Source organism: Lithobates pipiens, unplaced genomic scaffold (assembly GCF_037356315.1).
Source record: "Lithobates pipiens isolate NorthernLeopardFrog02 unplaced genomic scaffold, aLitPip1_a1.2 Scaffold_37, whole genome shotgun sequence".
NCBI lineage: Eukaryota > Metazoa > Chordata > Amphibia > Anura > Ranidae > Lithobates > Lithobates pipiens.
In genome coordinates, this window is record NW_027507825.1 from 15,365,230 (window position 1) to 15,379,296 (window position 14,067).

Consider the following 14,067-nt stretch of genomic DNA (forward strand, 5'->3'; position numbering starts at 1 on the left):
GAGGGTACAATCTTGTGAGTATAGGTAGCGCTCACTATTTGCCAGTATTTTGCAGTACTGCACACTTGTTGCTTCTTGAAATATATACATTAACTTTATATTTTAACTTGAATGTGTCATTTTTCTCTTTAGGACATCCTTCTGATCAACCTCATCATTGAGCATATGATATGCGACACAGATCCTGAGCTAGGGGGGCTGTACAACTTACCGGACTGCTACGGACATTGGTAGATCCAGATAACATGCTTGCAACTACCAGTGTAAGAAATGATTCTGCTTCAACATGGTTTACATTTAATCGTTTTAATGCTTCCTCTTCTGAAAATTAGTTTCCAGTACTTTGCTATTCTGTTCCTTGGCACTTGCCGGCCTCCCACAGTAAACGTATGTCATTACTTTGACGTAAAATACCAGGGTTATAGCAGCAGCTAGCTGCCATAACCCCGGTATAATTTGTTGTACTGTGGCAATTCGGTGCCTGATAAGTGGTCCCGCTGGAGCATCCACCGTAGAATTTATTTTTAGAGGCGACGGGAGAGGTGGCCCTCCTCCACTTTTACCTGCTCGGTTCCGGGCTTACCAGAGCAGTCGGTAAACTCGGAAGCAATCTGGTGCGGCCAATGGCTAGGCAGGAAGTGGAGTTATTGCAAGATGGCTCCCACTCAGCTGTATGCCCTTGGAGGACTGGAGCGACCTCTGATGTCACTTCCGATTCTTGGGCATAAAGAGTTGTTTTCAAACGTTTTCTTTTTTATTTTTGCCTTCAAAGGTAAATGAAAGATCTGGGGTCTTTTTGACCCAGATCTCTCAATAAAGAGGACCTGTCATGCTTCTTTATATTACTCTTAACAGGTAAACTGTAAAAAAAAAAAAAAAAAAAATTAGAATTGTTGCCAATGGAGATCTTTAAGTACCGTCGTTTGTTGCCATTCCAGGTGCGCGAATAATCTTAAATCATGGCATGTTGGTTATCTATTTACTTTGCGTAAGATCATCTTTCACATTATACAGAAAACATTGTGAGGTTTTTTTAATTTTTTTGTTATTCAGGCCTCATGCACACGGATGTTTTTGCAGCCGCTTTTTTGAGCGTTTTTTGCAGCTTAAAAAGGCCTGTCCATGTTAGTCTATGGCTTCATGCCCACCTAGGCGTTTTTGAGCTGCAAATGGCATAGGCGTTTTTAAGCTGTAAAAAAAAACCAGGACCAGTGCGTTCCGTGGCGCGGCGCTAGAGCTGTAAAAACGCGCATAAACGCGCAACATATTTTCTTTGTTTTCTGAGTGCTATAGCCAAGAGATGTGTTTCTTTAAAAACGCTACTTAACGCTAACGCTAAAAAACGCCAATGCAAAACGCGGTAAAAATCGCGTTAACGCTGATTTTTCCAGGCGTCGGAGCTAGCTTTGCAGCCAGTTTTTTTAAAACGTCTGTGTGCATGAGCACTCATTCATTAATTTAAGTGACCCAACCCCCTCCCCAAAAATGCGTTTAAAAGACCACTGCTCAAATACAGTGTGATAAAATATTTCAAGAGTCACCATTTTTATTCTCTAGGGTCTCTGCTATATATATTGTTTGGAAGTTCTAAGTCCTTTTCTAGCAAAAAAAATGCAAATTTTAAACTTGTAAACAAAAAGTTTCAGACAGGTCAGCAAGTGGTTAGTAGATCCAAATAACATTCTTGCAACTACCAGTGTAAAGCCCCGTACACACTATCAGATTTTCTGCTGATTTGTCTTCAGGTTTACCAAAACCATGTAGTGCAAGGGCCTGCCTGATTGAATACAAATTGAAACCCCCTAAGGTTTGACCTCATTATTATATGGTTTTGGTAAATCTGAAGGAAAACAATCGGCAGATAATCTGATGTGTGTGTATGGGGCTTTAGAAACAAATCTGCTTCAACCTGGTTTACATTTAATGATTTTAATTTTCTTCCTCTTCTGAAATTAGTTTTCAGTGCTTTGCTATTCTGTTCCCTGGGTTTCAAAGTACTAATTTTTATTTTTTTCCTTTATTTTTATCTGCACTATTTCAAACAGACATTGCTTTAAAATGAATGTTCCATTGAGGTTGCTTGCACCCCCTTCTTCACAAACCACCTACTTTTAGGAGTAAATGCACCTGGAAAGAAAAACAAATGTCGATTTATACTTATTTTACCTTCACCTTCCACATTGATCGGACTGACAAACTCCCCCCCCCCCCCCCCCAATACCTACCTGGAAGATTCCTTGGGGAATGCAGAGTAGATGACACTTTAGAAGGCAATCCAGCCCATTGCAATAGCGCCCTCTTGTGAGATTTCAGCTATTCTGCATTCCCCAGGATCTAGCTGAAATTAAGTGTGATGCCATCCAATCCTAAGAACTGGGGTTGAAGATGGTTACATAGTCTGGTTGAAAAAAACACACAAGTCCATCAAGTTCAACCAATAAAATGGAGAAAAACAATTATACAATCCTATACCCAAAGTTGATCCAGAGCTTTTAAGTTGGAGACATCCTGTAAGGATGCTATTCCACTGCACACAGGGGAAAAATTGGCCCACTGAAAAATGATTAGTCTATAAAAAAGTTATGAATTGATTTGCATTTTAATTTAATGAAATAAGTATTTGACTCCTTCGCACAACATGGCTTAGTACTTGGTGGCAAAACCCTTGTTGGTAATCAGAGGTCAGACGTTTCTTGTAGTTGGCCACCTGGTTTACACACATCTCGGGAGAGATTTTGTCCCAATCCTCTTTGCAGATCCTCTCAAGTTATTAAAGCGGACCTTCAGTTAAGTGTTTTTTTTCAACTTTCCAGTAATTAAGTCTTCTGCCCTTGTTTTAACTCTGGATAGTAAAACATATTTTTTTCTGCCAGTAAATACCTTATACAGCCTGCTTCCTTCTTGTCTGGTCATTAGACTAGGCTTATGACATCATGCACAGCTCACTGTTAGTTTGCCATAATGTGAGGGGGGGGGGTGAGTCGTAAGAGGGCCAATGAAAGCTGCAGAGCTGGAGGTGTGTCTCTGTAAATCCAGGAAGTGAACAGGCAGAAGATTCAGCTGCCCACAGTTGGCTGCAGCTAGACTTGGTGAAGGGAGATTTATGCAGCATATGTGGCAAGTACAGAATCGCTGTGTGTGTGTATATGTGTGTGTATGTGTGTGTGTGTGTGTGTGTATATATAGGCAAAGTGGTTGGGTTGAGCTTCAGAATGGTAAAGATGTTTTTATTACAAATTATGTGAGCAGACTGCAGTTACTCTTTAAGGTTTCAAGGCTGACGTTTTGGCAACTCAAACTTTCAGATCCATCCACATATTTTCTATGGGATTAAGGAGACTGGCTGGGCTACTCCTGGACCTTTAATGTGCTGCTTCTTAAGCCACTCCTTTGCCTTGGCCATGTGTTTTGGGTTATTGTCATGCTGGAATACCCAGCATGAAAGAAGAAGTTCTCGCCCATGGTTTGAGGGTATATGGCCCCATCCATCGTCCCATTTGATGAAGTGAAGTTGTCCTGTCCCCTTAGCAGAGAAAAAACCCCAAAGCATAATGTTTCCACCTCCATGTTTGATGGTGGCGATGGTGTTCTTGGGGTCATTGGCAGCAATTCCTCCTCCTCCTCCTCCAAACACTGCGAGTTGAGTTGATGCCAAAGAGCTCGATTTTGGTCTCGTCTAACCACAACGCTTTCACCCAGTTCTCTGAATCGTTCAGATGTTAGAGAACTTCAGACGGGCCTGTACATGCGCTTTCTTTAGCAGGGGGACCTTGTGGGTGCTGCAGAAATTCAGTCCTTCACGGCGTAGTGTATTACCAATTATTATCTTTCTGTTAATGACCCCAACAGGGGACAGACCGCTATAACCTTTTTTTTTTTTTTTATTTTTTTATTTACAGGTACATTTTACGCCTACTAATTGTAGATGATGTGTGACGAGGGAGGGGTCCTGGTCAGAGCTTTAAAACTATTTTTTTTATTAAAATGTTAGAAACAGGTTTTAAAAGGACAAGTTCAGGTTTATCTAAACTAAAGATAACACGTTCCACCAGCCCCCTTCCCTCCAGCATCTCCAACTGTTGCATAATCAGGGCAAGGTCACCCAAGTTAGCTAATCTTACTGTGCCAAGCATTTACAGTTTATGCTGAATACTTTTTTTTTTTTTTTCCTTTAGAAAACAGAGAAGACAGAATTTTTGGGATTCTTCTACAAGCACTGCATGCATGTCCTCACTGCCCCCTTACTGGCCAACACTACAGAGGAAAAGCCCAGCAAAGGTTAGAGGTCACCTAGGAGAACACTTGGGGGTGGTTGTATTGTCACAATGAGGATCTCTGCCTTTTATCTCATATTTTACTATATGTCCATTGAGATCCTCAGCAGGTCAATAAACCTTGACCTCAATGTGGCTGAAAAGTAAAGTCGGTCATACATGGATCGCTATTTGACTGAACAAGGACCAGCTGAAATTTGATTCATCTCTGGGATGGCTGATTGTACTCAAGTCGATACATCGATCGTTTTGGGTACAACCAGCCTGTCGTATTTTTTTACATGCAATTGTCGTCAGCGGTTAGCACTTCTAGTGGTAATTGTGTTCTGCCAGCTTGGAAGGATCCCCACACTCTTCCACTGGCAGAACACAGTAGAACTGCGGGAGGCATTCCCCCCATCAATGTTGATTGTGTTTGATGGAGAAATCAAACTTTTTTTTTTCTTTCCTTCCACCTTTCCTATTCTGGCTGTATTGGGGCTTTAGCTGCTAGAATAAATTTTACTCCTTTTGTTTTTATAAAGATGATGTGTAGCCCCATTGTCCAACCTGTTTTCTCTGAAGCCCTTGCAAGACAGTAGCATGTGAATGAGGAATCCTAATCTTTAGAATGTCTGTAAGCTGAATTCCAGGCCTTACCTTCCCTTTTTCACAGTTGTCCCGGCTCCCCTCCTGTACTGAAATTGCTTACTATTTCTCTGCACACTGTAAACATCTCACAATGTGCATTAGAAGCTGCTGTCAAATAAAACCTGCCTCTTTTTTCATTAATTTTATTTCAGTGCTTTCAATCAAGGAGTCTCGGCATCACATGTGGTCATTTCCACACCTTCCTGCTTTCAAGATGCTATGTACAGTACCCTGTCAGCCCCTCCCACCAGCCATGATCTGTCTGCAGTGCATAGGAAAGCACAGAGACCCTAGGGCGGCCCTTCTCACTAGAATACATTTGATCAGGTGGCTGTAGACCTGCCCAGATCGCCTTTAGTGAACAGCCAATCACTGGCTATCAAAAAAATATCAAGCTCATAGATACGGCCATGAGCTTGTTATCACTTGAACAAAGGATGTTTTTGTTCTGTGGGCAGCAAATGGTTAAACTTTTATATAAATCTCCAAAGTACAGCGCAAGAAGTAAATACTAATAATTTGTTCCTACTGTGCAAAATTACCAAAAATACAATATTCCTCAAAATTTCCCATGTGCGCAACATCAACAATACATAAAATGTGAATAATCACTAGATTCATTACATACAGTACAAGTAATCAAAATGAAAATCAAATCTTATAAAACACCATGCACAATCTTCTTTATAAATGACGCCTTCTTTTTCTCATTTTACAAATGTATTACTTATTGCGCTGTACTTTGGAGGTTTATATATTTTATAAAGCGTGGGAACGCATGCCATTAGCAAGCTGCAACATAGCAATTTTATTATATATTCAGGTTTTTTTTCCATTTTTTTTTTTCACATTTTGTTTGAGCGCAGTAATCTTAAATATAAGTGAAAGAAAGAGGACCTCAAGTAGTTTTTCCCAAAATTTCTTTCAGGACAGCACCCGAGAGATAATGGCTCCTCCCATGACAGGAAACGCATAATCATCGAAAGCTTTAATAGGTGGCCTTTACCCATCTTCCTTCAGTTTTTTTGTGTTTCCTCCAGCGGGCAGGAACACATCGGGTGGAAGCTAGGATCTCTCAGGACGGTCCGGGGACACCAGAGGTTCTCTGCTAGGAGACTGTGATCCTCTCACGTGCCTCTAGCTGGATAGTTCTCATGGGATCTCTCGCCCTCTTCCGTGCTTGGAGAGCCTGTACTGCCTGTGAGTGTTGCCCTGTGTTTTTGGCATATGGGCGGTGTGTAGAGGCCCCCCTCTTGCCTCCCACACCGCAGGTGAAGGCTGAAGTGCCCGCCATTATTCTGATGGCGGGGGAGAGCTCTTGTCCACATCCTGAGCAGTGCACAGGAAGGGGTGGCTCTTCTGGGTCGGGGTGGGCTTCATCATAATCCGGCCACAAAGGGCAGGGGGAGAGAGTCACCTGGAGCCATTTTAACTTCTGGTTCTGGGTCTGCACAGTGGCGTTGTTTTATTCCAGGGACCGCTCCTTCATTCGGCCACATGACCGCAGTATGCTCTGCGGTGGAGGAAAGTGCAGAGGATAAGGGGGCAAGCCAAGCCACCTGCAAGGCCAAGGTAAGGGACTATTTACTGTGTGCCATTCTCCTATGGGTTATCACCCACCACCCTTAGAAGGAGCTCTCCCTGATGACAGCATAGCGACTAGATGGTTGGCACTTCTGACTAGCCGCAGGGGGCTCCACTAGGATTGGTCGTGGTGTTTGGGTCTTGCTTGGGCACAGGGAAGTAAGAGGTCCTTAGTGCAGCTGGGTGTTTTTAGATGTGTGCCTACTGTGCAGCAGTACTTCAATGTGGTTTTATTGTTTTTTTTTCCTCTGTTTGTCCAGGCTAAAAGCTCTGTTCAACCAGTAAAGAGAAGGTGGCCAGTTTGTAAAGAAAAGTTAAGCGAATACTGGACAAAGCTCCTTTGTGCGGATTGTATCACAGATTTAGTCAAGGAGTCGTCCGAATCCATTTGTGGTGATCTTGTTACAACCATTAAGGATGAGCTCCATGCCACTTTTCAGGCTTTTACGTCAAACCTGAGAGAAGAGCCAGGCCCCTCAGGGGAAGTTGGGGCCCTTCGGCAGACCCCAGGGTCTCAGGGGGTTTCTCTGAGCAGGAATGTCCCGACTTCCCAGGATACCTCCCAAAATTCAGTTTCACCCTCAGGGGAAAACGGATTCTGAAGAGAAGGAAAATTACTCTGGTGCCGCCCCCAAGTACAGAATGTCCCTTGAGGAGGTACGGGGTCTCCGTAAAGTAATCTACACTACCTTGGTCATAGAGGAGGAGGAGAAGCTCTCCCTGCCTGACTGTATGTATGCAGATCTAGGGGACTCCAAAAGCCGTGCTTTTCCCATTCATTCAGTAATCAGACATGATTAGGAAAGAATGGCTGGAGCTGGAGAAGAAGCCATTCTTTTCCCGGGCCCACAAAAGATTCTCTTTTGAGGAAAACCCTCACTCCTTCTTGAATAAAGTTCCAAAACTGGATTCCACCTTCTCACAGATTTAAAAGTCGACTAACCTCCCTTTTGAAGATATGAGCACAGTAAAGGAGCCTATGGATAAGAGGATGGACCTACTTCTTAAAAAAGCCTGACAATCAATCATGAACAATCTAAAACCAGCAATGGCAACAACATGTGTTGCTAGGAATCTAGAGCACTGGGTTAATCGGATGAAATCCTACATTACTGCGTATTCCCTTAAAAAAAGATTCTGGATTCCTTTGCAACCCTTTCTGCAGCAGTGGCATACGTTGCGGATGCTTCAGCAAAGTCAATACGCAACAAAGTCAATATGTCCGCTAGGTCCGCAGCATTAACAAAGTCTGCTAGGAGGGCCTTATGGTGAAAAACCTTGCCCAGAGATGCAGTATCAAAGAACAGGCAGGGGATTTGCTATCTGGATCAGGACTAAAATAGATTCTTGACCGCACAGCCAATAAAAAGATATGGTTTCCTGTCAAGAAAAAGAAGATGCAGGCTTTTTTTTTTTTTGTCCCCAGGAAGGGCAGCAGGAAGAAGAAACGTAGGGAAAAAAGGAAGCCATGGTGCTTCCAAAAACCCAAAGGTAGGACTGGAGTGCTCTTTAATTCTCCTGCGACTTCTGAAAAATCGTAGGGACTCCTTCCTCCCAGTCGGAAAAGGCTCCAGGAGTTTTCTTTTGCAGCAGAGTATTACTCCAAACCATTTTTTTTATTTATTTTTTTAAACATGCTCTCCCAGGGTTATGCAATCTAGTTCACGGAAGAAACGCTGAGAAGGTTTTTGGTGATGAGCGCTCCAGGTGATCTAAACAAGGCTCTAATTCAGGGACTGAGATCACAAAGAGTCGTCGTTCCTGTCCCTACAGGAGAGTTTTTCCAGGGCTTCTACTCACAGGTATTCCTCATTCAGAAACCCTCTGGAAAGTGCCGTCTCATCCTAAATCTCAAAGTGCTAAATCACTCAGTAGGGACCAGAAGATTTAGAATGGATTTGACTTGTACAGCTAAAAACCTTCTGGACAGAGCTTGGTTTTCATCCATTCTTCAGATGCAGCCCAAACCGTTTTAGCACTTTCGGTTGAGACAGGACCTGCTGATACAGGGCGAAGCTAAAACTTGCAGCCTGGCTTCTAAAGAATGGCTTTTGAGGAAATATGGATTTTCGGGTAGGTTGCTACCCTCCTATCCAGTAAAAGAGTGCTACCAGGGCAATTACCAAGATCCAGCTGGCCCTTAGAGGATATTTCCTCCCGCCCTTTAATTCCTGCAAAATGGAGCTGATAAAGGTTTGGCAGTCAGTACCCTTAAAGTCCAGGTTGCCACACTGAGATTTTTCCAAAAATACCCCATCTCATCAGAATCCTTAGTGATTATATTCTTCAAGGCCCTCACCCAATCCAGACCTGTAGTGATCAGAGGCTGCCCAAAGTGCGACTTATCTGTTCTACAGGCTCTGACCAGGATAAACCGAACCTATTGATTTAGCTTCCCTGAGACTGATTACATTAATAACTATTTTCTCTTATATTCACCGACCAACACAACTTCTCTCTGTAACTAAATGAGTTTGTTAGCCTGTCAGTAGGAGAACTAGGCAAAATTGTAACACAATACACAGAACTTTCAGTACCACCCCTGGGGGCAGAGGCCCTGTGCCAACAATCCTCCCTGCTGCCCCAGCAGACTCAGTTTTATTTTGCCTAGTGAAGGAGAATGACCTAGGAACCCTGCGGGCCCTTTGGTCAATTTTTGTTGATGCTTTTGCGCAAGATAAAAGATCCTGGGATCTTCTATCAACTGTCGGCTGGGTGACAGGCTGGTTAAGTTATTCTTGTAGTCGCCCCCCCCCAGTCCGACAATCGAGCGTGTGCAGGTCGCAGCTAAGGCTCGGCAGGCGACGACATACCTCAGCTCCAGAGGTGGACGGTGAGCTTCAATGCCACGGGGTATACATATGACCGGGCTACTGATGTCTAGATCACAGTATACCAGGCCAGCAGCCACCCTGTAACTGCGTAGGAGTGGGTCTGTTATGGAATGTCTCCCAGCTCTTCATGAATGGCAAGTACGGTTGAGCAGCTGGGCATTCCCTGGGAGGTCGATTCGGGGGCCACCTCACCTCCTTCTCTTCTCTCCCACGTCCCTATCTTCCCTCCTCCCCCCGGCTGCATATGCTGCGGGCGGTGTGTGTATGGGAATCGCTGGGTCTCTCACCTGTGGGGGGTTTGTGCGGCTAGCGATGCTCCTGGTCCCTGTGTGGGGGGTCCCAAAAGGTGTCTGTGGGGGTATTCTTGCTGGTTCAAGGCAGCGCCGTTTGATGATTTTTCCTATCACCGCAAGGCGCTGTCCAGCAGCCATTTTAACTGAGGGCAGAGCAGGTTCCCCTTGTGAGCCTCAGCGGCCACTTTTCTGGGTTTCTAGTTTCATTGGCAGCTATTTTGTTGAAGCCCGAGCGCTCTTTTCACTGCAGGTGCTCTTGTGACAGCATTACATGTGCTTTCACATGCTGTTTCCTGTGTCCACTGTGTATACAGGACGCTGGATGGCCATTTCCTGAACGCATGGGCAAGCTCTGCAGATTGTTTCACCGCTATTTTCTACAGCTGCTGCCGACAGTTTCCTCACTCTGCACTTGGGTAACCTCCTGGGGACTACAGGCACGGCTAGTGACCATCACAGAATGCCCCAGGTTGGTGAGTCTGGCGCTAGGAAACCCCCCCCCCCCCCCCCAGGTGGCAGCAGCAGGAGGGTGGGACCTTCACTGTCCTAAGTCCCCTTGCAGGTGGCAGACAGGGTAGGGTCAGCATGGCTTCAGAAACTGGTGTTTCTTCCCCTGAAATCCAGGCTATTACAACCGGGTCACCTGCGGCTAGCGCTGTGCCCATGGACACCCTGACGGCGGTCCTTAACTCATTTGTTGCTAAAATAGAGGCGGTGCGCAGAAGGAAAGGTGCGCGTAAAAGGCACCTGCCCCCCCGTCCTCTGGGGAGATCTCTGATGCAGACTCGGGCCCTGCTGTGGCTGGTGACCCCTGCTCTGACCTATCAGACGAGGCTGACCAGGACCATTCGGACAGCGAGGATGATTCCGGGTCCGGGCGTGACAAAGCGATTTGTTGGAGCACTTATCACAGCTGTGCGTGATACCCTGAAGATCCAGTAGCCAGCGGATCCCTCTGCAGATGTACCGGTCCGTTTGGGTCCCGCAAGCCAGCACATTCACCTAAGGTGTTCCCGTATTTGACTTATTTTGACAAGTTCATCTACAGGGAATGGGATCGGCCGCAAAGGACCTTTTTGGTCCCCAAAAACATAGCGGTACTTTACCCCTTTGAGGAAAGCCTTCTCAAGAAATGGTCGGCTCCTCCGGTCGTCGACCCCCCATTATCTAGGTTAAATAAAGTAACCACAATCCCGGTTGACGAGACTCCTGCATTCAAGGATCCCACAGATAGGAAGGCCGAGGCGGTGGCTCGTTCCTTGTTTACGGTTATGGGGTCAGCCGTGCAACCAGTACTGGTATCTGCACTGGTGTTGCAGACTCTGACTGAGTGGGCAAAACTTTTGCGCCGCGAATTGGGAGAGCAAAAGGCCTACCCTGTCTGCATGGAATTAGCAGACCAACTAGTACAAGGCCTCAAGTGCGTTTGTGACGTGGCCCTGCATACTCTCCCCCTGTTATCCAGGACTTCAGTGTCAGCTGTGGTGCTGAGGCGCTTGATTTGGCTAAAATGCTGGTCTGCTGACCAGGCATCCAAGAAAGCCCTGATGGATCTTCCCTTGCTTGGCGACCGGCTCTTTGGAGCTTCGTTGGATGACATTATTAAAAATGCTACGGGTGGTAAGAGTATACTACTCCCACAGGCCAGGAAGGCTAAGGAACCACGCCGCAGACAAAGGGCCTCTTTTTCCGCTCATAAGCTGCTTTTCTGTCCGCCCGGTGCTTCGACAAAACGCTCCCAGCCCAACAGGACGTCCAAGCCTGCGAACAAAAGTGCTACCGCATGAAGGTTTGCCGCCTATCGGGTGGGGGGTCGCCTTCGGGAGTTTGCAGCCCGGTGGACCTCCCGGTTATCCGACTAATGGGTCTGTGACCTGATTTCCACAGGCTACAAGATAGTTTCTCTCTTGGCCACCAAACAGACTCTTCCCCCTCCAGCATACCTGCGTCCCCGGTTCGCTGTGAGGGACTTGCTGAATCAGGGGGTGATTGTACCAGTTCCGCAATCAGAACGCTTCCAGGGGTTCTACTCAAACCTGTTTGTGGTTCCCAAGATGGAAGGGGTACGTCCAATCTTGGACTTAAAAGCCCTCAATCACTTTGTAAAAGTACAGAGGTTCAGAATGGAATCAGTTCGCTCAGTAGTCTCTGCACTCCATCAAGGGGACTCCCTGGCGTCCTTGGACATCCAGGATGCATACCTGAACATACCCATATGCCTTCGGCATCACATATTTCTGCGTTTGGCAGTCGGGGAAGCCCACTACCAGTTTGTGGCTCTTCCCTTTGACCCCCCCCCCCCCCCCGCGGGATTGCGATCGTAGGGTACCTAGACGATCTCCTCCTGAGAGCATCTTCCATCTCAGAATTAGAGGAGGATGTGGCAATCACCATGCAGACTCTGCGAGAATTTGGGTGGCTGTTGAACCTAAAGAATTCGGTGATTGTACCGACCCAGCGTCTTGAATACCTAGGTTTACTATTGGACTCCAGGGAAGCGAGGGTCTTTCTCCCCTCAGACAAATTGCAGACTCTCAGATCTGCGGTCAAGCTACTGATGAACCACAAGTGGTCGTCGCTCCCCTTTTGCATGCTGGGGCTCATAGTAGCCTCCTTCGAGTCCTGCAGAAGGAGATCATGACAAAATGGGACAAATCTCCGTTGTCCCTAGATCGGCAGATCCAGGTGAGCCAGCCAGTCAGGGACTCCCTGATCTGGTGGTTGAGGTCCCCAGTGATTCAGTCCGAAAAATCGTTCCTTCCTCTGAAATGGACGGTGATCACTAAGGATCCAAGTCTATCTGGCTGGGGTGGAGTGATGGGGATTCAGTCAGCTCAGGGCCTCTGATCGGCAACTTGGATTCTTCCGTCGACCAATCTGCTCGAATTGAGAGCAATCAGACTGTGTCTCCACACATAAATCGATGTTGCATCTGGGGCATCCGACCAGGATGCAGTCGGACAATGCCACGGCTGTGTCGTACATAAATCACCAAGGGGGAACAAGAAGCTCAGCCTCTGCTCGGAAGGTTGCTCACATACTTCGGTGGGCAGAGCGACACATTCCAGCCCTGTCAGCCATTTACATCCCGGGGGTGGAAAATTGGCAGGCGAACTCTGAGTCGACAGATGCTAGAGAATGTCGCATTTCATCTGGAGATATTCAGGCTGCTGAGCCTGAAGTGGGGCACACCAGATGTGGATCTATTGGCCTCCCATCTCAATCGGAAGGTGCCAAGATTTGTGTCCAGGACAAGAGATCCGTGGGCAGACGCATCAGACGCGCTGGTGGCTCCGTGGGATCAGTACCAGCTGATCTACGCCTTTCCTCCACTGAAACTGTTGCCACGTCTGCTTCGCAGAGTGGAAGCAGAGGGGATTCCAGTAATCCTAGTTGCCCCAGATTGGCCTCAGCGGCCCTGGTACGCAGACCTGGTGCATCTGGTGGCAGATGCTCCCTGGCGACTGCCGCTGCGAGAGGACCTCCTATCTCAACGTCCAATCTTTCACCCTGCTTTACCATCGCTGGCTTTAATTGGCATGGCTATTGAGAGCCAGGTGTGAGGAACCAGGGTCTGTCGGACTCGGTAATTCTAACTATGTTGATTCCAACTATCTTCACGGAAGATATACCATCGTACCTGGAAGGCCTACATCTCCATGTGTGAGGAGAAAGGAAGGCATCCGCGCTCCTTTTCTATATCCAGGATCCTGATATATGTTCAGCAAGAAGTAGACCAGAGGTTGGCGTTGAGGGACAAATTTCAGCCTTGGCTCTCTTTTTTCAGTGACCCCGGGCATCTTATTCATTATTAAGTACATTTGTTCGGGGGGTACGACATGTAGTCCCGGGGCATCCACCGTTACCTCCGTGGTATTTGAACCTGGTGTTGTTGGAGCTTCAAAGCCGCCGTTTGAGAATATAAGGGAGATTCCCTTATTGACCCTTTTGCAGAAGGTGGCTTTCCTAGTGGCCATAACATCGGCTAGGAGGGTTTTGGAATTGGTGGCCTTGTCCTGCAAGTCGCCTTATCTGGTCATCCACAGGGATAAGGTGGTGTTGCGTCCGCAACCGTCCTTTCTACCTAAGGTGGTCTCGGCCTTTCATATCAATGAGGACATTGTGTTGCCATCATTGTGTCCTAAGCCGAAGCACCCCAAAGAGGTAGCCCTTCACGCTCTCAATGTGGTTAGGACTCTAAAAGTGTATTTGTCTGCTACAGCTCCCTTTCGGAAGTCAGACTCGCTGTTTGTTTCGGTGGCTGGTCCAAAGAAGGGTATGGCGGTCTCGTCTGCCACCATTTCGAGGTGGATCAGACAGATTGTGGTACAAGCCTACGCCTTGAAGGGGCAGGTGACAGCCCACTCTACAAGGGCAATTCGAAAGTCTTGGGCCTTCCTACACCAAGCGTCGGTCGCTCAGGTGTGTAAGGCGGCGACCTGGTCGTTTTTC

At 46.8% G+C, this 14,067-nt stretch overlaps 1 protein-coding gene across 1 annotated transcript in view; it reads left to right on the forward strand.

Annotated features, from left to right (window-relative positions):
* PPP4R3A (protein phosphatase 4 regulatory subunit 3A) overlaps positions 1-14,067 on the forward strand; it is an 85,794-nt gene that overhangs the window by 45,083 nt on the left and 26,644 nt on the right. The window contains 3 exon segments of the mRNA XM_077466753.1: positions 133-196; positions 199-263; positions 4,176-4,278. Coding sequence (XP_077322879.1) covers positions 133-196; positions 199-263; positions 4,176-4,278 — 232 coding nt within the window.